Genomic DNA, 26,515 nt, shown 5'->3' on the forward strand with positions numbered 1-26,515 from the left:
TTAACAATGTTTGATATTGTAGATACAGTGTCATACCTCAAAAACCCCATTCTAAGTTGTTTGCCTCTGTGACTGACTGGTCTTTGAAATTGACAAGGATATGAGGAGGTCATGCACAAAGGGACTTAAGCTCATGGAAAGATTTTTACTATTTGTTTGATTATTTTGGTGAGTTTCTAAAATACATTAGTTACTAGATACTCAATTAATATAAACTTAGAATATCCTTGGAAGTGTTATATCTGGTACATATTTATGTCTGACAAAACCAAAGCAAATAGATGTTAATATTTCTTCTTTGGGTCACCCTCAAGAGTAAGGCCTCCTCTCTATCTGTATGGGGACAACATTAAAGATTTTGCAGTATTATTATCTGCTTATAAATTAGGGTCTCTCAGACCCTCAAGAGTAAGGCCTCCTCTCTATCTGTATGGGGACAACATTAAAGATTTTGCAGTGTTATTATCTGCTTATAAATTAGGGTCTCTCAGACCCTCAAGAGTAAGGCCTCCTCTCTACATGGGGAAAACATTGAAGATTTTGCAGTGTTATTATCTGCTTATAAATTATGGTCTCTCAGAAGAAGGTGAAAATTAAGAATAACATCCAAGAACAATATGACACTTTATTACTTTTTCTTGGATAAACACAGATAAGAAAAGACCAATTTGTTAAATGCATCTATGGCTCTGTGCCTAAATCCTACCCAGAAAAGATCTAGAGATCTTCACAAGCCAATATGTAGAGGGAGAAGATGCCGGGAGGCTCACTCATTCTAATCATGAACTCTGCTATCAGACTCAGCCATTCATTTCGTTAGTGGATGGGATTCAGGTATTTTCAAATATATTTCTTCAAAATATATTTAATTAATTTATGTAATTTTACAGCAGGCCAAAAGACCACCTCTTTTATGAAGCAAGACTGAGAAATGCTACTCTTGAGGGGTTCAACAGAATAATCACTGGCATCTAAAAAATAAAACCAAAACAAAACAAACAAAAACTTCTCCAAATGGCTTTCTTCTGGATGAAATCCCCACAATAGTCATCCCAGTGTAAAATCCTTTGTAAAATTGTAAAGTAGGTAGTTTCATGTTGACTTTTGAAAAGCATTCTTCTTCTGCTTTCTCATTATTTCTTTTACTCATTTCCCAGGTGTTCTATCCCCCATCAAATGCCTGCCCAAATGCTAGCCACAAATTTTTGAACTACAGGCTCCAAAGGCTATTTCTACTTCTTTGTCTTCTTCAGCCTTATCATCTATCTTTCTCTGTACAAACATAAATCAGTGTAGTTGATAAAAATTATTTCGTATTAAAATATGATGTACTGGTAGGTGAAATCCCTCCCGAGGCAACTAGCATTCTAAGAGAAGAGGGAGGGGGACAACCTAAATTGAAGTCAGTATACTGTGTTAGTGGGACATTTCTTATGCCTTTGTGAAATATCTCCCAAGGGAGTGCAAGCAGCTTGTGCCTAACATAGACTTGGAACTTTGAAATGAGGCACACTGGAGACATATCTATTAATCCTCCATAGATTCTATTGGCTCGCGTACATCTTTTCGAAACACTAAGTAACTAATGCAAGTTACTTAAAGCAGTGAGGTACCTGTATTCCACAGCCATATATTCAAAATGTAATTGGTATCGGGAGCACAGAAGCTCAAACTGCCAGCAAAATGCAAGGGTAATCGTATTGAATAAAAGTTAATCTTTATTTAACTTTCCTACATTATGTACTCACAGCACTGAAAACTGTCATAAATTCCTTGTTTCAGATTAAGTGGATTATTTATTTGTGATAATGGGCACATATGCTCATTAACATGCTGTCATAAACAGCTGCGTTCAGTGTATTATGTGTTCTGTGACATAAATAAGGTGTTCAACATGAGATTGTTGTTTAAAATATGGGCTGCAGGAAGGACCAAAAAGCAACTGTTTCATATAGTTGCCTGGTCTTGAATTCTAAATTTATCTCTACCTTATTAATGCCACTTGTATGGAAATTGCCAGTATTACTCTAATGACATATCTTGACATTCAAGCACATAGGAACTTCTCTGTGCTTTCCCACCCTTGGTATCTTGAGCTAAGTGTTCATTGGCATGTGTTTCTTTTCTTGTAAAGGAGGATATCATGTACACATGGGGGAGACACTTATAGCAAAATCAGTCTATATCTCAGCAAGCTTAGAGCAGGATCCACTTGATGGATGCCTTCAACCCATACTAATTCTAAAAGTATCCAAACTAAATGTTGAACTTAGACATTGTTTGGGTCAGTGCCCTCACTTTACAGATGGAGGACCTGAGGTTCTGAGGACTTGAAAAACTTATTTGAGTCATTGATCTTTAAGTCATAAAGCCAGGACCAAGAGCTAAATATCCAGACTCCCGATTTAATGTAAGATGAGAAGTAATAAAATTAAGTTGGCTACACTAAAATGATCCAGGGGTAGGAGGGAGCTTACTGGGCAGTGAGAGGGCCCAGCTGCATCTCTTGAGATTTTTACCAATATCACTTATGGTAGACTTAAATTCTCACTGCTATTTTATAATATATATTAATTTGAGCAAAGTTCTGGCTGCTTTCTTTGGGTGAGTGGTCTCATTGGATGAAATGAGTGTATGACAATGAATGATACAGTTCACTGGGCAAAGTTCAACAGAGTTGCAAAAGTAACAGACTTCAAATAGAAGGCTTGGAAAAATTGGGTATGACAGGTAACATTACAGAGAAACAGTGAGAAGCTATCCAGCTTTTATCTTTACTGGAAAGCAGGGTATATACAAAGTTGAGAAAAATTCTATCCATTGGAGCTAGTCTGGATCAATCCTTTATGAGAATATTGATGATAAGCAATTTAGATGCCTGACTTTTAAATGATAGAAAGCTAGAAAGTTTACGCAAAGTAAAAACAAAAAACAAACAAACAAAAGTTTCCACTATGGAAAATTAAGGAAGTTAATGAAATTGGGGTCGTTATCCTAAAACACATGAAGGCTAAAACATAATTTAGGGGGTATTTGTAAAGAAATTAAATGCTGCTTCAAAAGAATAAAGGGTTCTTACAAAGAAATGTCCATCTCCTCCCTTTGTTCACACAAAGCAATTCAAGAAAAAAATATGAGATTAAATAGAAGCTAGAAAATTCAGTTATACTTGAAGAATGATTAAATGTTAAAAACAAGATACCAAGAGGCATTATAGAATCCCTACCCCCAGAGATGGTTAAAAATGAAATTAAAAGTAATTTGACTCGAATGCTTTAGGTGCACACCTGTTTGAGAAAAGGTGCACCCGTTGACCTCCTAAAGACCTTGGTATAGTCTGTGACTCAACAGTCAAGCACTCTGATAAATGCTGTGCTGGTAGCTCTGAATATAATATACTTTAACTAATTATACCGGTTTCACCCCCTCAGGATCCTTAAATGACTTTCTCTTCCTCCTGTTGATTTCTTATGTTCATTTATGTTTGTAGAAAAAAGAGAGACCAAATATAATATTCACTTAGATTTCCTGGCTCAGGAGCAACATTTGGATGGAAATGAAGACACTTCAGGGATTTGTGATTTTAGGTAGTAGCATTATTGACTTGCTTCTGCAAGTGGGATTTCTTACCTATTTTAAAATTCACCTGAGCTTTGTTCTAAATAACTCCCCCACACTGTTCAGACTTGATTTTTGTTGTTGTTGTTGATGATGAAACAACATGTCTGAGTAGATTTTTTTTTTAATTTAATGGATACTATAATCAAAATGCCGAGATAGAATAAGTCTCCCAAATCTTAGGGGCACTATGACTACTGCCCCACTACTAATTACTGTTACTTTAAAATATCTAGTTTTAGGGGCATCTGGGTGGCTCAGATGGTTAAGCGTCTGACTTCAGCTCAGGTCATGATCTCGTGGTTTGGGGTTCAAGCCCACATCAGGTTCTGTGCTGACAGTGCAGAGCCTGGAGTCTGCTTTGGATTCTGTATCTCCCTCTCTTTCTGCCCCTCCCCCACTCACCCTCTATGTGTGTGTCTGTCTGTAATTAAAAAAAATCTTTTTAAAAAGTAACTGTTTTCAAAATAAAATATGTAGTTTTATTGGAGTCCCTGGGTGGCTCAGTCTATTAAACATCTGACTTCAACTCAGGTCATGATCTCGTGGTTCATGAGTTTCAGCAAGCCCCACATCAGGCTCTACGCAGAGAGTGCAGAGCCTTTCTGGGGTTCCCTCTCTCTATCTCTCTCTACCCCTCCCCTGCTCATGCTCGTTCTCTCTCTCTCTCTCTCTCTCTCACACACACACACACACAAATAAAAGTTTAAAAATATATCTAGTTTTATTTGGAAAATATTAGTTTTTTCTCTCTCAATTTTTAAAGATTGACTTATACTATAAGTGATGATGACCATGCCTAGATTTGTATGATTTTTTAATTTCTCAATTATTACTTTTTGGGTCAATTGTTTCCTTAATTTGGTTAGCCCAATTGAACATTTTTTTTTTTTTTTGCTTCTTTAACACAATATCATTTATTCTTGGATGCTTTCCAAAGACCCCAGCATTTTGGGAAAAGTTTTATAAAGAAAAAGCAGGGGATTGGAGCCTGTGATTTCTTTGAATCAGTGAACATATTTATTTCCCTGTGTTTCCTTGGCGCAGGTTTCCAGATTAAGGCTTTCACATCCCTGCGCTTCCTGTCAGAGCCTTCCGATGCTGTCACGATGCGGGGAGGAAATGTCCTCCTGAACTGCTCTGCTGAGTCTGACCGAGGCATCCCGGTTATCAAGTGGAAGAAAGATGGCGTCCACCTGGCCTTGGGAATGGACGAAAGGAAGCAGCAACTTTCAAACGGCTCTCTGTTGATACAAAACATACTCCACTCCAGGCACCATAAGCCAGATGAGGGACTTTACCAATGCGAGGCATCTTTGGGAGATTCTGGGTCAATTATTAGCCGGACGGCGAAAGTTGCAGTAGCGGGTAAGTGGATGGATTCTTCCTTTTTCTCCTTTTCCTTCTCCATCCTTCTTATTCCTTTTTTGAGAATAAGAAAATCATCTCCGCAGAAACAGTATCCATTTTTAAGACAAAGGAGCAACGGAAAAAAAGCTGTATGTGTACCCCCTCATAGTTTTCACTGACTTTTCTCCTTAATTGCTTGGAAAACAGTAGTAGGATCTCAAGGACTAACATAGCATTGTGAGATTTTTACAAAGACTGCCTCAAATTGATCTGCTTGCGTCTGCGGGAGGACTCTTCATTGGTAGAAAAATACTAGAAAAACGATTTCCTGATTAATTCCATTTTACAGAATCACTAATGCTGAAATTTTGCAGAGCTATTTTTTTTCTTTTGCCTTCAGAGTCATGAATTTTATTTTGATTACAATGGCTTGATCGCAACATATAGCTTTCAAATGAGAAATAAAAGTTTGCAATTGCAGTCGTGCTTCCAAATATGCTTGGCAATATGTTGACTCAATAATTAAGTAATAAGATGAATAGTTTTTCCTTTCCATCTGAATATTTTCAGGTGGTAGAGACCCTGAAAAACATAGTATTAGATGTTCTGGAATCCATGGACATTGTTCTCTCTGATCCACTTAATTTAGTTAGAGGGCAGCTAATAATCATTATTAATTTCTGGCCTCTGAAATGTTGGACATGCAAGGGAAGAATAAAAATTTTACTTGTTTCTATGATGACTTGGCTACAAATTAGGCTTTGATTTTTTTTTTTCTTTTAATTTTGACATGAGGTACAGTACAAGGCACATGGATCCAACATGAAATAAGTTTAGGCTTTCAAATGGGTAAACAGGTTGGAAGGGCTACTTTCAAACTTCATCTTTAGGTCTCAGTATAAAATTAAGCTAGTAGGCCATCATTTAGCCATTTGCTATGGGCTTCTTTTCCCAGGTCCCATTCAGTCTAAATCCAGAATACTGATGAGAATGAAGATTCATTTTCAGCAATAACATTTAGTAGGACAGTTGGGCAGGACTTCTACTGAGGCAGTGAGGAAGTTAGAATCTCCAAGAGATGTTCTGGTCAGGTGATGATATAAAAGTTAGATTTTATTGATATGCAATCTGTTTAAATCCAATGTCATGCCACAAAAGAGTATCACAAACCAGATTGTGCCTGAGCAAAGATGTCCTGGTGAGCCCAGGCCTCACCTAGAGATAAAGTGGTCAACCATCCTGCTTTAACCAGGACTGACCTGGTTTTAGCATTCGAAAGTACTGTGTCCTGAGAACCCACCTGCTTTAACACTGACAGACTGAAGCATGGTTTCAGAAAGTCCCCTTAACTCAGGAAACACGTGAGGTGGCATTCCGATCATGCAAACCAAGGCTCTCAACCCTCTGGCTCCTTTGACTGATGGGTGTCTGAAATTTGATTGATGGGCATGAAGTGTAGAGAGGATTGAAAGTCTATGTTAATTATGATTGATCAAAAGGAACAAGTGGAAGAAGTGCTGAGGATTAAGGTAAAAACTGCTTTCCCAGAATGTTCAAACAAAGTGGAGAGGGTATGGTTTGATTTTCTCTAGCTTAAGAATTTCTGGACACTCAGATCCCACCCATCAATTGCCCACGGTGCTAAGGGAGTTCTGCCAATTTGAATGAGCTAGGCTAGTGTTTCAACATCCTATTCCAGAAGGCAGGTGTATATGTGCTGTTAATGAAAATGGCCTGATTTGTTGTGGTTTCAGCTTTCCTGTGATCTAGATTCACTTTTACGTGCTGTGTTTCAATGGGGAAATGAAGAATGATTCCTTCCCTATGAGATATTAAAATAAAGTGGCTTCAACTTTGGTATTCTGTAGAAGGTTGAGCTGGCAGATTCAGTCACTGAGTTACAATCTAATATTAGATTGTATCATTTCAAGGCAATAAGGCTGTTCACAGCATTTTAAACACTTACCATGCTGTTGGGCAACACAGCATACATCAATGTTATGTCTGTCGAGGTTAAGATTGCCAAACCACTGGAATGCACGAGGGGCATATATCTTCCTTGTAATAAAGACCATGGGCCTGATTTAATCTCATTTTTAAAGCATTAGCAGTCAATAAACCAGTCACCACTAAAAGGTAAGAGTCAGCTTTGCTTCAGTTAAAAAAAAAAAAGGAAAAAGAAAGAAAGGAACAAAAAACCTGTTTGCACTCTCAGGTGTGGTGTAGAGTCCACTTAAAATAATACTGTCCCTCTTCCATTTTTGCTTTCTCAAAGTACCTTTTGGTAAAAAGAAATGTGGCAAATGAAATCTGTCTTTAACCAATCAGCACATTTTATGCAATGGTCTTGCCACATACCATTCATCCTATTTTCTAGGAACTTCTCACATACTCTTCAACCTCTTAAACCTAAGTGCACACTTAGCTGAAGAGGGGAGGGGAGTTGGAAAGATAAACCAAGGGCTACCGTCCCATCCAACATTTTATTAGAAGTCTCAGTGTATTGGGTGCCTGGGTGGCTCAGTTGGTTAAGCATCTGACTTTGGCTCAGGTCATGATCTCATGATTTGTGAGTTCAAGCCCCACGACCAGCTCTGTGCTGACAGCTCAGAGCCTGGAACTTGCTTCAGATTCTGGGTCTCCCTCTCTCTGCCCCTCCCCCACTCATGCTCCGTCTCTCTCCCTCGCTCTCTCAAAAATAAATGAACATTAAAACACTTTTTAAAAAATCTCTGTGTAACAAGCTACTGACCATTGGCATATCCTGTAATTGTGAGTTCTATCAGGAAGGGCTATTGATCTATTTGAAAGTAACTTGGCCAGTCCTGGTGAAACTTAGGAATTTTGTTTATATTCAGTTAGCTCTAGTCTAAAATGGTGCAGTACTTCTCTGTCATGGATACTCCTGTTCAGACTTCTAGATTGAGACTTTTTTTTAAGTTTATTTACGAGAGAGAGAGAGAGAGAGAAAGAGAGAGAGAGAGAGAGAGAGAGAGAGAGAGAGAATGTGGGAGGGGCAGAGAGAAAGGAAGAGAGAGAGAATCCCAGGCTCTGGCAGTGCAGAGCTTGACATGAGGCTGGAACCCACAAAACATGAGATCATGACCTGAGCTGAAGTCGAATGCTTAAAAGACTTAGCCACCCAGGAGCCCTTAGATTGAGACTTGTAAAGGAGAAGCAGAGCCCAACTTCATCTGCAGAGCTTCGCTTACCACTCTATACCTGTCACAGTGTCAGGCATGTTTAGTAATTATTGATTAAGCCTTTGTTTTGCCAGTGAGGACAGGGAGCTTTATGCCATATAGAGAGAGGTTTCCATTGTCAGAGAGCAAGAATTCCTGTCTTCTTCACAGGTCCATCCAGCTGGCTGAAGAATCATATTAACGTAAGATGGATTACTAGGAGAAAATAGAATTTAATTGAATGCATACAGGGAATCCACACAGACATGGAGATTCCAAAGACAGACAAAATGAGTCATATATGTCATTCTGAACTAAAGAGAAGGGGGTAGGGGTGTGGGATTTCAGAGGAAAAGAATGCACTTCACAGGGCAATAAGAACAGATGTTTGGTAACTAGAGGTTTGGCCTCCCATACGAATGGCAAAATTTTTCAGATAAAATTTGTTTCTGCTAATAATCCTTGTTCTGGGAAGGACTTCCCATTTAGATTCTTCTATACAGTTAAGGGAGGGTCAGAAGTTTCTCTTGAGCCATAATGGTCCATCATGGAGCAACCTGCCCTTGGACCCTACACCATCATTGTCACCTTTGTTTTCCTTCTCCTCCTCCACTTTTTTTTTTTTTCCTTTATGAGATTAAACTTACCTCCTTGATGGACAGAATGGGATAATCTGATTTATACCTTACTTGTCTATAAATTCCTAAACTATTGAGGAATATATGGAATTAGAAGGTTGACTGTACTGGAATACCATATGCTGCTTTGAAAATAAAAGGCACATGCCAATTCCTCATTCCTTCTGAAACCCATAACATCAAGATGAGCTTGCATTAGGCCAAGCACATCTTCCCTACTCCAGATATTGCCAGCTATCCGAGAATCTGGATTGTCTTCTGTAAAATCAACATAATAACAACCTACCTCCTAAGGCTGTGGTGGCTTTTCAATAACATTTAGCATGTAAAGGCCTAGTGCAGAGTAGATTCTTGTGTAAAGATGGATATTAATAGGCTACAAATCCTGAGCTATAAATATTGTCATCTTGGATCAGATATCTGCTTTTGCAATCTACAAGCACAAATTGGCAAGCCTGAATTGAGTTTTCAAAAAAAGTTGAATCTATGCAGTTTGTTGGCAAGCTGTGCCAAAATCTGTTTGACTACAAGATTCATTTTTCACAACTTGATCTAGTATTCTGTCAATGAAGCCAATATAATTTGTGCTGGTCAGACCAGGAGTTCTAGATCATGCAACTGCTGTTACCATTATAGAAAAAAGATGGTGGCCAATCTATTCCACAGAGCCTCTATCATGTCCTTCCAACTGAAAAAAGATTCACTGAAGCTGAGTTCATAGGAGTTAGTTGGCCTAGACTGAGAGTTTAACATAACCCTCTCCCCTCTGGGGGGGTGGGGGTAGGGGGGTGCAGGGTGCAGCCATTGTCAGGTGAAGTCTATGCCAATGTGTAAGAAAACGTTATCACTGCAGAGCTTCTCTGAATAATCATGAAAGTACCGTCTTGTTTATTTTCCCTGACACCACCACCACACCTCGGCACCCCAAACACCCCCCCTACCATGAAGCCCCTTGCCCACCCACTTCTCTTGCAGGGCTAGGAGGATCACAGTTGGAACCTACATGTCACCTCTGCTTGTAAACACTCTTGGGGATGCAGTGGGATCAGCCCCTTCTCCTCAGCTGAAGGGACACTAACAGCAAGATACATTATAGAGCTTTTGCATCCAGGTAGATTCTTCCTTTGTTAATTTTTAAGTACTTACATCTTGACTATTAAAACCACTGACCTATTTTTTATAATACTTTGCTCTTTGCACATGTATTCATAGGCATAATGCCCATTACCTCATAAAGCTCAAAAAGGCTCTGAGATAACAGATATGCAAACTGATACAAAACAAAATGGGTTTAAAAAAAAAAAGGTAGTGACTTTCTACAGTCAGAGTCTGGAACCCAGATTCTCTAGTGCATACCTAGTCCCTTATCACTTTGCTTCTCAATCTAAGGACTAGATGTAAGGAAACTGTGACTAGTTACCCACCTAGTCATTTATTGTTAACCAATAAAACTCTCCAAAATATAAACTGAGGGAAAGTAGTAGTCATTGTCGTAATAATAATAACATAATAATAATAGGTTTTATTTATCCATTTAATCTCTTAAAAATATCAACTCCCTGTGGGAAAACACTGTGATTTGGATGTTTTCTTCTAAATGAGAGATTTTTCTACCACAGCTATACATTAAATGATGACACTCTCCTGAGATAGAACATGTAACTTTAAAAATAAGCTTGTATATATTCTTTCTAGGGGCAAGATTTTTGTTATCTTTTCATCTTTGTAAGCGATTTTATAATTCAGGCTCGGTTTGCTTTTTTTTTTTCTGTTTCTTGAAAATCAAGGAAATAAAAGGGCAACTAAATTGCCTGTACTTGAATTGTTATTTCATTCAGGAGCATATATTTTTTTTTTTCTTCCCTATTACAATAGATGTTTCAAGATGCAAATTGTCACACACTGCTTTTAAATAACACAGGCATTATAATTAAAATTCCCCTGTGTTTAAAAAAAAAATAATTAGTTACTTGAGGAGTTGTTGCGGTGAATTCCCTTCCAGAACGCTTCCCATTTAAATGAGTTATGAAATAATTAGTGAACACATATTATGGTGAGAGAGCTAGAATGGTCTCAGCAGAATGGAGCATTTTGTGAAATGATAATCTGACCTTTACGTTTTTACTTAAAAGGCAACAGAAAAAGGAGCTTGTCTTAAGAGAAGGGAGAATAAACTATATTGCCTCAGGTCACTCAAATGTTATATAAAGGAACCAGCAAGAAAAATGCTCATATTCCTTTTCTCTGCAGGAACAAATATAAGAATCTTGCCTGGAAGGTCAAGTTCATCTGGTCAGGCAGTTTGGGAAATGTATCCCAAGGCCCTTGTATACTCTCAAAATTCTGTTTTGGGAAGGTTCAGTAACAGAGCAAAGAGTTTTTTGTTTTGTTTTATTTTTTATTTTTTATTTTTTTTAACCAATAGGAATAGTGTTTATTTTAAAACAATAAGTAGGAAAGTAAACTGTTCAGACTCCATAATTCTTTATGGTCTTAATGGTCTCTATTTTATATATATATATATATATATATATATATATATATATATATATATATATATATAAATGTTTTTATTGTTTTGTGGTTAAAACAGGAGAGAGAGAAAAAATATATATCTAAGGAAGAAATGTGGTGTTGTAAGTAATCGTTGTATGTGTGCTAATCTTATAATTTTCTTTTAATTTTATTGCTAAATAAAACTGGGATAATCACCAATGTTGCCCCAATGCCTCCTTACCTGCATACTCCCACACCCTCAACTCAAATAATTGCATGTTAAAGAATAGGTTTTTAGTTACCTCCTTACTAAGTCAATTAACTCTGCAATAAAATTAAAATAGAAACATATTCCTGAAAAACATGCACAGTGGAAAGACATCTTCTACATTATAAAAATTACAACAGAGAACTTGACAGGGCTTTTTATAATAGAAACATCAACAAAATAAATTTTAAAAATCGTCCTTTCATTTCCTTTCTTATGAATTCTAATTCATATGACAATGGAAAGAGCTAATTATTCATTTTAAAAATCATTATCTTAAGAGCACTTTAAAAAAAATCAAACCTTAAGCTACCTACAGTGTGATATTTGCTGGTACTATAATAAAAATGAAGGAGTGATATTTAAAATAACTCAGTGATAGTAAGGGAAAACACTCTTGCATTCTAAAAGACCCATTTGGAATACAAAAGATTCATTTTTTTTTTGACAAATGTCAGGCTAACAAAGACTTAAATCAGAGTAAGTAGATAGCTCAGGTGGCATCCTTGTAAATTTCTGATGAAATTATAACCGGTAATAAATTTAATAAAGCATTTTTACTTTTATAAACCTATTGCTGGTACTGGCTTTTGTTCCTATTATATTTTTTTATGTCCATGGTAAAATTTATTATTTAAATGTAATTTATATAAAGACCTTTGAATTGAGATGTTTCTATCAGATACAAAGTTTTTCTACAAGGTAAGGAAACATTTAAACTTAGGGGATGTTCTGGAAACTATGATAGCTAAAAGAAATCATGGAAATCTCAGTGTATGTGGTCACTAAATCATTTTAAACTTTTCCTGTTAGGATGTAAAGTACCGTTAGTGAAAGCACTTACTTATCTCCCTTGTGAAATTATTGTTTTTTAATAGTCTAATTTTATACTTATAATCTACATATATTCTGTAATACACATTCTAACACATTGGTGATTTCTCCCATAATTGTTGAAAAGCCTATTTATTTGGTAGCTGTAAGAAATAGAATAAATCAGAAAAGTTGATTCCTAGGTAGTAGGAAGCCACTGGAATACATGAAGGAACCACACATTCTTGATGCAGCAAATAACTTGTTTTGGACCTTGAATCCTGAGTTTAGCATAAAACAACAATGGGGCACCTGGGTGGCTCAGTCGGTTAAGCGTCCAACTTCATTCAGGTCATGGTCTCAAGGTCCCTGAGTTGGAGCCCTGCCTCAGGCTCTGTGCTGACAGCTCAGATCCTGGAGCCTGTTTCAGATTCTGTGTCTCCCTCTCTCTGTGACCCTGCCCCGTTCATGCTCTGTATCTCTCTGTCTCAAAAATAAATAAACGTTAAAAAAAATTAAAACAACAACAATAAAACAACGACAGATATTTTTGATAGCAAATAAATAACAGGGTAAGTCCCAAATCTGTCTTCACATTTCACAATACACTGCAAATACACACACACACACACACACACACACACACACACACACACACACTAAGTAATATAATATAGGATTAATATATATATTAATATATTAATTAATATATTTAAAACTGCCGCCCCCAGTGCTTCAGTGGTAAGTTCTTTCTTTAGAGGCTTTCTATTAAAAGACAAAAGCTATTGCCTTATCCCCAGATTTCAGTGTTTTCCACAGGAAGGCAGGTTGGAAACCCTCTGAAAGCATTTGAGAAGCTGCCTTTTTGTCCACACAATTCATTACAAGTTCTTAACGAGAGCTTGTCTCTAAATTCCACTCAGGTATGGATGTACCTGCTTTAATTGGACCATATAGAGCTGTGGGGGCTGTGATATCATGATTGATAATGAGAAATATATATATGTGGCCTTCATCCAGTTTCTGGCACTAAGCTCCTAAAACCTTGGGGATGTCCTTACTCCTGAGAGCTATTAATGTCTTTTGCTATGTTAATGAGGTTGACAATAGGACCTCACTCAAGGATGGGACTTGGTTAGCACCTGGTTAGCAGGAGAAAGAACCCTGTGACTAGAGGCTTGGAACTTTCAGTCCCACCCCCTTGACCTTCTAGGAGAGAAGAGGGGCTGGAGGTGAAATCAGTAGCTAATGGTCAGTGATTTAATCAATCATGCCTATATATTGAATCCTCCATAAAAATCCAAAGGAGAAGGTTCTCAGAATTTCCCATTTGGTGAACAAGCAGAGTTGCTGAGAGAATGACACCTGGGAAGGGCACGGAAGCTCCCAGCCATTTTCCCACACCTTGTCCTCGTAGCTCTTCTTTCTGCCTGTCCCTGAGTTATATCCGTTAATGATAAGCCCGTGATCTAGTAAGTAAAATATTTCTCTGAGTTCTGTGAGCTGTCTCGTAAATTGATCTAACCTGAGGAGGAGGTGGTTGGAACCTGCAGACTATAGCCTGTAGGTCAGAAGCACAGGTAGTAACTGAAGTGGAGAGTGGGGGAGCAGTAGGAATGAACCCTTAACCTGTGAATCAGATCTGTCTCCTGGTAGATAGACGTCAGAACTGAGTTGAATTGCAAGACACCCAGCTGTTTTCCAGAGAATTGTTGGTACCATTGGAAAACCTCCTCTACATTTTGAAATAGGGTTCAAGAACCCAAAATAAGGACTTTAATTTCTTTATGGCAGTGAAACCCCCGGGGAGTATGACTCATTCAGATTCTAGTGAGCAGAGGTCAAAAATTGCTGTAAATAGTTTGATAAATATCAGTGCTGGTGAGGGATATGAGTGTGAGAGAGAGAATCTGTATTGTATTGTCTACATGTTTTCCATTATGCTCTTTAATTTTTTTTTTAATGTTTATTTTTGAGAGAGAAAGAGACAGAGCATGCACAGGGGAGGGGCAAAGAGAAAGGGAAACACAGAATCCAAAGCAGGCTCCAGGCTCTGAGCTGTCAGCACAGAGCTCCATGTAGGCTCAAACTTGCAAACCCTGAGACCATGACCTGAGCTGAAGTTGGACGCTCAACCGGCTGAGCCACACAGGCACCCCTCCATTATGATTTTTAAACAGTTAGGTTTAATCTATATTCTATATATAGATTCTATATTCTATCTATATATTCTATCTATATAGATTCTATATTCTATCTATATTCTAACCTAGGTCATCCAGATTTATTTATTTATTTATTTATTTATAATTTTTTTTAATGTTTATTTATTTTTGAAGGACAGGGACAGAGCGTGAGTGGGGAGTGGGGGAGGGGCAGAGAGAGACAGAGACAGAATCTGAAGCGGCTCCAGGCTTTGAGCTGTCAGCACAGAGACTGATGTGGGGCTTGAACCCATGAACCGCGGAATCATGACCTGAGCTGGAGTGGGAAGCTTAACCAGCTGAGCCACCCAGGCACCTCCATCCAGAGATATTTAGACATAAATAGAGACCATAGAGACAACATATGTATACACTTAATGTGAAGTGTTGGGGTTCAGGAGCAAACGGTCAAGAAAGAATTCTTGAAGAAACATCTTTGATGCAGAAAAGGTGGTTTTATTTAAATCCCTGGGATCGGACCTCTAGGCAGAAGGAGCTGCACTGGGGTTGTGAGGAGTAGCTGATTATATACTTTTAAGTTGGGAGGGGCTTAGGGATAGCTTAAGTTTCTAAGGGATTTGTAAGCAGTGTTTCTAGGACCTTGAGGACCTTGCTACATATTATTAGGATAAGGTCATTTACTACTGTCGAGTAAAACCTTAGTCATGAGACCCTTTAGATGTATATCAGTGGGCCATACATTTGGAGGATGATTGCTAACATATATCTTGCTGGGAGGAGGGGGTGGGGGTGGGTAGAGATAAAGGAAGTTTCCAAAGGGATTTTTACAGATCTTGGAGGTCTGGCTAATGTCAAGCTAAGGTTGCCTTTTGCCTCTAGCAAAGTATTTACATTGAGGCAACTAAGCTTGAGGAAGGTCATCTGCCTGTCTCAGTACTTGTCAATGGTCTGTGAAGGAAATTTAACTTTTTTTCTATATTACTTTTACCTTTGTTTTCCACATCACACTCTCACATCTTTCCATTTAGATGACTCTTCCTATCTAAGCCTCTGTGTTTTGAATCTATTGATGAACACCATAGTCATAAAACCTACTGTTTGATTTATAACCCCTCTACTTTTGTTGTTCCATTATGCACATTGTTAAAAATAGTATTTTACCAAAAAAATAAAAGTCATTTTCATTGTAACCCTGAAACTCTACCACCTTTAAAAAAAGGGCTGTTCATGGGGCACCTGGGTGTCTCAGTCTGTTAAGTCTCTGACTTCAACTTAAGTCATGATCTCAAGGCTTATGGGTTCTTGCCCCCTCAGGCTTTGTGCTGACAACTCAGAGCCTGGAGCCTGCATTGGATTCTGTCTCCTTCTCTCTCTGCCCCTCCCCCGCTCGTTCTCTCTGTCTCTCTCTCTCAAAAATAAATTTAAAAAAAACATTAAAAAATTAAAAATAAAAAAGGGCTGCTCATGAGATTTCATTTGCTGAAATTTCACTTGGAACATTTCAGCAACTAGGAGTCTATTTAAGAAAGTGTGTTAAAGATTAATAAAGTCTATATATAGTTTCAACACTCTGTTTCAGTGCTCGTTGATTTTATTGGACTGGAGTTTTGTGGCCCCTCTTACAAGAAGAATTCATCTCCAAAGGCTGAAACATGTCATTAAAAAATCCGTATTTCTTTGATCTAAGCATTGCTTCCAGGGCATCCTTTGGGTCCATCCCATAAGTCATTGGACACTTCATGAGCTAACACTGTGGCTATTTCTCTCAGGTTATTTCCAGTTGAGTCTCAGCCCTGGAGGTACGTACCTAAGTTGGGAGGATGTAGTTGTAGATAAAGTAAATGTCTCCTTTAAGTACTCCACAACCCCCACAACACATGCACGTTGTGTCTATCTGGGGTCTGTTTGTTTTTATTATGGAATAGTTCACAAACCATAACATTTTACCTTTGAGAGCAGATGATGCACACATTATTAGTATATTCATAAAGCTGTGCAATCATCATCACTTTCTAACTCTGGAACATCTTCATTCCTCCCCTCCTGCACTGGCAACCATGAATCTACTTTCTATCTTTATTGTCTTTTTTTCTTTTTAATTCCAATGTAGTTAACATGCAGTGTTATGTTAGTTTCCGGTATAGTGATTTAACTCTTCCATGGATCACCCAGTGCTCATCACAACAGATGTATGCCTTAATCTCTTTATTGTCTGTTGTGCATATATTTTGCAAGTCTCTTAAGACCCACTTTTAGCAATACAATTGCTAAGTCAAAGGGTACCTGCATGTTAATAGATACCTAAAACCTCACAGGTCATTGTTTGCTTTACTGCCATTGAACAAATAGAGCTGGTTTCTTCTTAACTTTTAAATATCACAGAAATCTACTGCTTACTCTATTATGCGTGGTGATGACACCATTAAGAAACAGACACCAATGTTTGCCTCACTTAAAAAGAAAAAAAAGAGAGAGAAAAAGAGAGAACTTATGTAGAGCAACTTGGGAGAATGCATCTCACCTGTGTCCTAAGATTTTCCCGATATGTGTTTTTCCTGTGTTCTAGTAGGTGTCACTCCATGACTTGGGATTGAGGTCACCCTTAGAAAACAGTATTTCCTAAGCTTTTATATGTACTGTCAAAATGGTATTTGGTCATATCCACACACCATAGAAGAATGGGAATTCTCTCTAGTGTCCTAAAGACCCTTTAGATTCTGGCCCCTGCTTGCTTCTCTAGTTCCAGGTAAAACCCCATCCACACTCTTTTCTTCAGTTTTTATAGCAGCTTCTTCAATGTGCATATTCTGGTGCTTATGGCTTTGCACACTTTATTCTGTATGTCTTTCTCATCCACTGTGCTAACTCTTGTTTTGTTTTGTTTTCCTTTCTTTTCTTTTTTACAAGACTCCGTTCATGCAGCCTATCTTTAGGAATCTCTAACTAGACTAGGAGAGGCCCATCTTCTGTGAGCTCACAGTGACCTGGGTTGCTTCTTGCCATAGAATGGAACATGCCATACCATATATTTACAATATACATATATACCCCAATTCCTTTACTGGTCAGTGACTTTGTGAAGATGCAGATCGTATTATATCTTAACTTCCCTGGGTGAACAGACTCTTTAGAACCTGGTTAGTTTTATGGCATAGCCTGGTGGTTAGGAGCATTGGGCTTTGGAGAAGCCAGCCAAGACTTTGGATCCTGTCTCTACTGCTTCACTAGTTCTGTAAACTTGGCCACCTATGGAAATATTCTGGGGTTAGTTCTGTATCTACAAAATGGGCCTAGCATAATAAGGTTGCTGTGACGATGACCAAGTGATGCTCAGTAGTGGGCCTGGGACTTCATAAGGACTCGATAAATGAAGCTTTATGAACGACAAAACTGGGATATTACTGAAAATTCCCTAAGTAGGCTGCAACAGATGGGAATAGAGAAGCCTTGTGAAGAAGCCTTCTTCTCCTCTATGGGGACACCTATGTATATGTGCTGCATTCTCAACTATCTGGCCTGTTTCCCAGGCAGAGCTTGTCTTTCCCTATCTACACAGGCCCAGTGCAAACATGTAAGGTTATATGTGCCCCTTTAAAACTGTTAGCACCAATGCTGTGGGATCAGTACATCTTCCTGAGTAATCGTGGTTAATAAAATAATGACTGCACTAGAAAGTACTTGCGCAGTATTCAGGTTTTGACTTCATTCTTTCATGATATTGAAATGCAACACCCATTAATTCTCATGTATCAGTGGTCTGAAGTAAAGCTTGCCATGGCTTTGAAGAGCTTTCTGTAGTCTAGCAAATGTGGTGACTCTTCCTTCTCCTTCTGGGAAAGCATGTGAACTGGAAATTGGCCTGTTACCCCAGTTGGTATTTGACATATAATGAAAGTAAATGGTCATTAAGCATATCAAAATATTGCATGGTTAGAGGAGATTTACATGGACGATCTGACTTGGATTAACAGCTGTGTTTTCATATGAATCTTGATTATCACTGACTTAGAAAATGATCCCTCATTTTTTGAAGTTTATTTACTTATTTAAGTAATCTTTACACCCAGTGTAGGGCTCCACCTCACCCTGAGATCAAAAGCTACACACTGTCCTGACCTAGCCAGCTGGGGGCGCCATCCCTCATTTTGATGTTCGTTGTCTACTTGTGTTCAGAAATGCAGGTGGTCATCCTATTTTGCCAGAGAGTTTAAATTTGTTTCCTCCAGCACTAAGCTATCCTTTCTTTTTTCCCCTTGGGTTTACATAAGTATCTACAGTACAAATGTTTCTTTTTAAAAAAAGGCCTTTTGAAAGGCTCTTGGAAAATATTTCAGTGATCAGCATTATTCATGTTGCCTATGCATCTATGTAAATAATTCCATCCTTTCTCCACCAGAACTCTTACAACTTAGCATACCCTCAGAAAATGTGAATGCAATTACAAGGTAATGCTGCCCCAATAAGCATTTCAGTGCTTTGGAAAGGAAACATTGAATACAGAGCTGAACACGCCCATGCTAGGCCTGTGACAATAAAAAGGATGTTTATGAATGAAATAGTGCTACAAATGGCACCACACTTTGGAGGAGGAAGGCAATTTGGTGAAGTGAAAGATGCTAAATGTTTTAATTTTCTTCTCTGCCAGTAAAATCTTGTAAAACAAGGTGACATATTAAATTTTCTATAATACAGTGACTCCAAGAGCCTGTCAACATTTTCATTATAAACTCCATTTTCAGAGCTTTATAACTCAACTTTAAGAATTCACTCTGGCCTGACATTTGGAGTGCAAGGTCTTACCTGGGGAACATGTGTTTCACGTGTTTGAAAAATTATGAGTTTATCCTTTTTTCAGTTTATAATGAGTAACCTTTTTATACTTTTTCGCATGGCTACTGGGCCTCAGAAATTAGAGGCAGAAAGAAGGCTTACGTGTGGTAGGTCACCCAATGAAGGGGGAAAAATGCTACAAATGTGGTCAACACAGGTCAGGGATGCTGATTTTCATTATGAAGACTCACGGGCATACTAGTTGCTCTGTCTGTCCTAGTTGCTCTGTCGCAGAAAGAGCTCTACTACACTGCCCTCAACATTTTAGACTAAACTGTGCTACCCAGGGACACGCTATGCCAGATCCCTGCTGAGGAGACCCAGATTGATTGGGGAATTCTTAGTCCCCAGTATGTTTATTTCCACATTTGTATTATTCTGTGGATGGCATAAGACCTTTTCCCTAAAGCTTTACTTCATTTTTTCAAATCTTGTTCATTGTTAAGTCTTCTTTGTGGTTGTGTTTTTTAGTTTGCTTTCCCCTCTATCATATTTAGCACTCACTAGGTACTGAGTCTATATTATTTAATTATTTAATAATTGAAGCACTCTTTCTATACTTTGGAATGTCTACAGTTAAATCTTTGAAAGAATTACTTTTGGGGAAGGAAAGAACAAGGAAGCAATGGAAGAGAAATCTACATGTTGCTGTTTGGAATGGGGCTTCAAAATGTCCTGAGAACCTCCTATGGCTTCCACAAAAGAACAAACATAAGCTCCCTAGAAGAGAATAGAGTATCTTCAATAAAAGGTGAGGTATTGTGGTCCCTGGGTGGCTCAGTTGGTTGAGCATCTGACTTTGGCTCAGATCATGATCTCATGGCTCGTGGGTTTGAACCCCATGTCAGGCTCTGCGCCGACGGCTCGGAGCCTGCTTCGGACTCTCTGTCTCTCTCTCTGTCTCTCTCTCTCTGCCCCTCCCCTACTTCCCCCCCCCACACTCTCAAAAATAAATAAACATTTTTTAAAAAAGTGTGGTATCAAGTCTTCAGTTGTAGGTTGTTCAGGAGAGTTCCAAGAAACCACCCTTTCTTCCTGTGTATTCATCCTGATTTCACTCCCACCTATTTGCATTGTATTTTTATACAGCTGTCAAATTTATGTTAAAATGTAAGAAACACCCAGTGTATAATCCCAACACTTGCTTTTATGGTGTAAAGACCAATTTTGTGACACTTCACCTAAAAAACAGCAACATAATTTATGTCCCTCAAAACCACCCTCAAACCATATCCCTTAGGAGAAGACTGAAGGACAATTTAAATAATTTACCCCACAACTAATGAATATGCAAAGCAAGTTTGAAACCCAGGTCTTTTAGACCTCAAAATCACACTCTTTCCTCTAAGCCACCGTGCTTTTCTTACTGTGTACCTGGACATCTGTTTCTGTTTGCATTTTTTTTATCGGAATCAAGCTATGCCTAACTCATAAGTGGCTAACATTTTCCAGTGAAACCTATTGGGATAAACAGGCTAGACTCCAGATTAAAAAATAATAATAATAAGTGAGAGTGGGGGTTAAGGACGGAAGGACTTGAATTAGTTTGATTTTATTTATTTACTTATTTATTTATTTTATTTATTTATTTATTTATTTATTTATTTATTTATTTATTTATTATTTTAGAGAGAGATAGAGCATGAGCAGGGGAGGGGCAGAGAGATAGAGGGAGGCACAGAATCTGAAACAGGCTTCAGGCTCTGAGCTCTCAGCACAGAGCCTGACATGGGGCTCGAACTTGGGAATGGTGAGATCACCTCCTAACCAACTGAGCCACCCAGGCGCTCCAGGACTTGAATTAGCTTCAACTAGGAATCTAATTCTGTTTTCAATTTCTCTCACCTCATTGTCTTCTCTTTCTTTCCTCTTCCTGTAAGTCCCACTGCAGTGAATGACATCCCACCTATTGAGTTGTTCGAGACAGAAATCTATGAAATTTAGTTTTCTCTCTCACACCAGCAGCATTCTAATCAAATAGCAAGCCATGTGTGGTTTTTCTAATAAATGTTATTTTTCCTTTTTTTTTTCTTTTTGAGAGAGAGAGAGAGAGAGAGAGAGGAGAAGCAGAGAGAGAAGGAGAGAAAGAGAGAGAGAGAGAGAGAGAGAGAGAGAGAGAGAGAGAATCCCAACTAAGCCAAGCAGGCGCTGCACTGTCAGCACAGAGCCCAACATAGCACTCAAACCCATGAACTATGAGACCACAATCTGAGCCAGTACCAGAAGTCGGATGCTTAACTGACTGAGCCACCCATGTGCCCCCCCTTTTTTCCCCTTTTAAATAGACTTAATTTTTTAGAGCAATGTTAACTTCATAGCAAAATTGAGCAGAAGAGACAGAGAGTTCCCATATTTCCCATTTCCCACATATACACAGCCTCCCCCATTACTAACATTCCACATGAGAGTAGTACTTTATTATAATTGATGAGACTACACTGATGCATAAGTATCACTCTAAGTCCATAGTTTACCTCAGGGTTCACCCTTGGTGTTGCATATTCTACCGGTTTTGACAAATATATAAAGAAATGTATAAGCACTGGCAACCACTGATCTTTTTTTACGGTCTTCTTAATTTTGCTTTGTTCAGAATGTCATATAGTTGGAAGCATATAGTATGTAGTCTTTTCAGGTGGCTTCTTTTACTTAACAATATCCATTTAATATCCTTCCATGTCTTTTGATGGTTTAATAGCTTATTTATTTTTAGTGCTGAATGATATGCCATTCTGTGTTCATTTATCCCTTCACCTATCAAAGGACCTCTTGGTTACCTCTAAGTTTTGGTAACTGAAGAAAGCTGCTATGAACATTCATGTGAAGGTTTTGTGTGGACATGTTTTGGTTCATTTGCGTGAATACCAAGGAATGGGATTATTAGATTTTATGGTAAAGGTATTTTTAGTTTTATAAGGAAAGTCAAAAATGTCTTCCAGAGTGGCTGTACCATTTTGCATTCCCACCAGCAATGAATGAGAGTTCCTGTTGCTCCACATCCTTGCCAGCATTTGGTGTTGTCAGTGGTCTGGATTTTGGCACTAATAGGCATGTAGTGGTATCTCGTTTTAATTTGCATTTTTCTGATGACATAAGATGTGCGGCATCTTTTCATATGCTCAGTTGCCATCGGTAGATCTCCTTTGGTGAAGTGTCTCTTCAGCTCTTTTGCTCATTTTTTAATAGAGTTGCTCATTTTCATATTGTTTGTTTTAAAAGTTCTTTTATGTTTGGGATGACAGTGCTTTATCAGCTATGTTTTCTGTAAATATTTTGTCTCAGTCTGTGTTCTGTCTTCATTCTCTTGACAGTGTCCTTTGTAGAGTAGAAGTTTTTTATTTCAACAAAGTCTAGTTTATCATTTTTTTTCATGGATTATACTTTTGGTGTTGTGTCTGAAAAGTCACCACCATATCCAAACTCATTTATGTATTCTCCCATGTTACCTTTAGGATTTTTATGATTTTTTGTTTGACATTTATGTATATGATCTATTCTGAGTACTTTTTCTTTTTTAGTAAACAGTGTAAGGTGTGCATAGATTCATTATTTTTCATGTAGCTGTTACAGCATCATTTGTTGAAAAGACTATGTTCTCTCCATAATTTTGCCTTTGCTCCTTTGGCAGAGATTAGTTGACTGCTTATTTACAACTGTTTATTTCTTGTTGTGTTTATTTATTTCTATGTGTGCTGGCACCACCTGAACAGAAACCACCATCATCCCTGACTGCTTCTCCTACAACTGACTGTTAATTACATGGCAATCTATTTTATACACAGAGGCTAAAGTTGTCTTTTAAAAACATTTGAAGTTGTTCAATCATTTCTATTTCTAGGATCAACTCTAAACTCCATAATGACCTAAAAGCCCTCCTTCTTACATCCTTTCCCCCCATTTCCCTCTCCTTCCTCCACAACCAGCTTCATTCTCACTAGTTTCCATGCTTTGCTCTAACCATTAGAAACTTTTTCAGTTTGAGTAAGCCATGTTTCCTCTCACACTGAGACTTAGAATACAGAGTAATCTCCTGGAGACCCCTTTTTCAGTTCCTCTTGCTTAGGCTCATTCCTTTTCATTCTTCAGAGTTCTGTTTTCATGTCACTTTTTCTGGGATATATGTTGTCTTTTTTTTTTTAGGGTCACTACTAACTGTTATCAGAGCACCATGCCTCAAGTCTCCTTCATAATGATTGCTGATTATAATTGTATTATTATTTCTTTAGCATCTGCCTACCACACTAAAATGGAAGCTTCCTGAGTGCAGGGGGAACCATGTCTGTTATCTTTGCTGATGTATTCACAGTGGGCACTATATTACAGTGTCTTAGTGTCTAACCAGGGTTGTGGGCAATAGCCAAATGTGAATCATCAGCAAAGGGTGGGAACTGCAGAGTCAGGTAACTGAGGGTTAAGGCCCTAATTCTTGGATCCCAGGATTTCTCTGTTTATCTGGGAGCCAAGTAACACGTCATGAGTCAGAAGATTTTATTAGCAGTATATAGAAACAACCCAGAGAATGGGGATGCAGAGAACCACAGGATCTTGAATTGGGAAAAGATCAAAGTCTTCATGTAGTAGTCAAAATATGTGTTAATGGTCATAAACTGAGAGCATTAAAGTATTCACAGTTCATCTTCCTTTCACATCCTTCAGGGCCCCATAGTCCAGAGATCATTTTGGTTTCTTTAGATTGTCTCTAACATGCCAAGAAGGATAGGACAGTAAGTGTTCTTGGCCTTTCCTCCCTTCAGGCCTTCAGGAAACTTGGGGCTTTCATCTTTTCTATTCTTAAGGAATAACTGCTTTTCCTTTCAGAAAGGAGTTTTCAAATGTTTCCCAGGTTACTTTCAAGCCTCAGTAGGCCTTTTATTCAGTGTTGTCTGGGAAGAATTAAGCCCTGGGATGGCCAACATCAAAGCTGGTTCATGAGCAACAGACCTCACACACAAACCTTCAAGAAGGTATGAGATGGAGAATCTATGTTTTCCTTTGTTTTATTTTGTTTTCAGTAAAGAAAAATTCTTATTCACAAAAAAGAATTCAGTGTTTAAACTAAATGGATAAAATTGATAACTATTTTTCAGTTCTGTTCAATTTTGAAAATAATTTATTCAAATCAAAAAAGAATGTCCACAAGCCCCATGTTAGCTGGCATTGCTGATTTCTCTAGTACTTTCTCTGTTTGACAGCCACTAGGCTTTTTCCAGATGATGGGTGTAGTCTCTCTTTTCTACCTTGTACACCAGAGGTGGATGGAGAGGCTGGAAACTTCCAATGCATAGAAACGCTAGTGAGTCAGTGTCCAGACCCAAAGACATTTTAGAGCATTATTTTCTCACAAAAATGGGGATGTAGTTGGAGATGTCATATCAGATAGATAGCTAGGAAGTTTTATTTATTTAAAATGGGAGATGTGAGTTTCTTCAATATCAAAAGCCTCCTGTAATATTGATCTCTCTTTTTTCCCCACCCATTGCCCTTCTCCTTACCTCTCCCATATTTTAATTAATTCCTAAATGCAGTACTTTTCAAGGAACTTGGTAAAAATACCAGGTCGAGGCCTTGTCATTCCTCAATGAGGCTGTTTTCTTTATTAGCTCCCCAGGTGACTCTGATATATACCGAAGTGTAATGTGTATATTATTTCAAGTTTATGCAAAATGTCACCATGCCTTGTTTGTCTATGAGACCCCACCCTTTTATTTATTAATGTATTTATTCTGTAGTATCTTTTTTTTACTTATTATAGCTGAATCTTATTTGATTTGATTATTGGAAGCTATTAATTATCATATCCCCTTTATTAAATGGTATTGTAATGACAAATAATGGGGAGATGGTAATTTTATCAATTCATGCTGAACACTTCTTGGTTAAGGAACTTCATGTTAATAGTTATTCTTTCAAGAATATCCCATTGTACTGTGATTAAAAACAGTCAGTAAACCATGAATATCAGGAGAATGATAGCAAGAGGTTTGTAAGTGTGCATTGTGGGCACCAGCAGTTTATTTTTGAGAGAGCCTGATTAAATGCATCTCTGTGGATTGCCATGGTTTATGGCAGAAGTGATGCGATGATTTGTGTTAACGGTTTAACAAGTTTAAAGTTGAAAATTTATTCTGCTTTCATTCTCTTCCCTTTGGCTGATAGTTACTGTCTAAGGCACTTCATCAGAGAAACTACAGCAGAAGTGGCCTAAGAAGCAGCTGTCATGCAAAGAGTAGAAGTCTCTAGGGTCAATATCAGAGCTGGCTGTATTCTCTAAAGACATAAGAGCTCAGATTGGATAATGCCCTCCCTTCAAGGAGGTTTAGTCCAGTCGAGCATATGATCCAACACAGTGTTTTAATTTTATTTTATTTTTGGAGTGGGAGAGTTGTTTCATAATAAAGATGGTCGAAGCAAAAACTCTTCAAGGAATGATGTAGCATTATATCTCTAATGTCTTGCCTTTAAAGTAAAGCCATTATATTATAATACAGATCTGTCTCTGTCTTGCCTCTCCTGGAGATTTACTGCTTTAATACATATCCAAGTGTACACAAATATTTTCATGGCCAGGAAAACAAACTTTTTGAATTGGTCAGTTGACTGGTATTCAGAGTGTTTTATGTGTGATTCCTCAAAGGTGGATTGACTATATGGCTATGGATATCATGTCATGGTACTTAGAACTTCTCATACTTTTAATAGGGGTAGCAACCCTACTAAGTCCTCTGGGGGCTGCTGGAAAGAATGATAGTAACTGGGAAAAACTTTGCAAAAATAAATCATTTCAATGTAAGAGCCTGGATTTAAATTATTAGATACCAGAAACTGACAACTTTTGTATTAGGGTTTAAGCTTTCAGTTAGACCTCTAAAACTAGGATGTTGGGCTTTCAGTGCCTAATATTGAAGATCTTTCCTCTTACCTGAGGACCATATTCTAGCAATTTCATGATCTGTCAGTTAAGTTAGTAGCTGAAGGGAGGGGATCATTTTTATATTCTGTATCTTTAGCTATGAGTTCTGTTTAAAGATGACTTACTAACCAAATAAGTTGCTTTCACTTCCCAACAACACTTGAGGCACTAATAGAAAAAGTTTATAAGAATTGAAAGTTACAAAATAAATGTGGGAGAGGTGCCTAGGTGGCTCAGTTGGTTAA

At 38.0% G+C, this 26,515-nt stretch overlaps 1 protein-coding gene across 2 annotated transcripts in view; it reads left to right on the plus strand.

Annotated features, from left to right (window-relative positions):
- Positions 1-26,515, plus strand: part of DCC (DCC netrin 1 receptor) — a 1,130,837-nt gene that overhangs the window by 394,060 nt on the left and 710,262 nt on the right. For both annotated transcript variants that reach the window (XM_027068985.2, XM_027068988.2), the window contains exon 2: positions 4,666-4,986. In XM_027068985.2, the coding sequence (XP_026924786.1) occupies positions 4,666-4,986 (321 nt within the window). The remainder of the gene's footprint in view (positions 1-4,665; positions 4,987-26,515) is intronic.

Source organism: Acinonyx jubatus, chromosome D3 (genome assembly GCF_027475565.1).
Source record: "Acinonyx jubatus isolate Ajub_Pintada_27869175 chromosome D3, VMU_Ajub_asm_v1.0, whole genome shotgun sequence".
In the NCBI taxonomy this organism is placed as follows: domain Eukaryota; kingdom Metazoa; phylum Chordata; class Mammalia; order Carnivora; family Felidae; genus Acinonyx; species Acinonyx jubatus.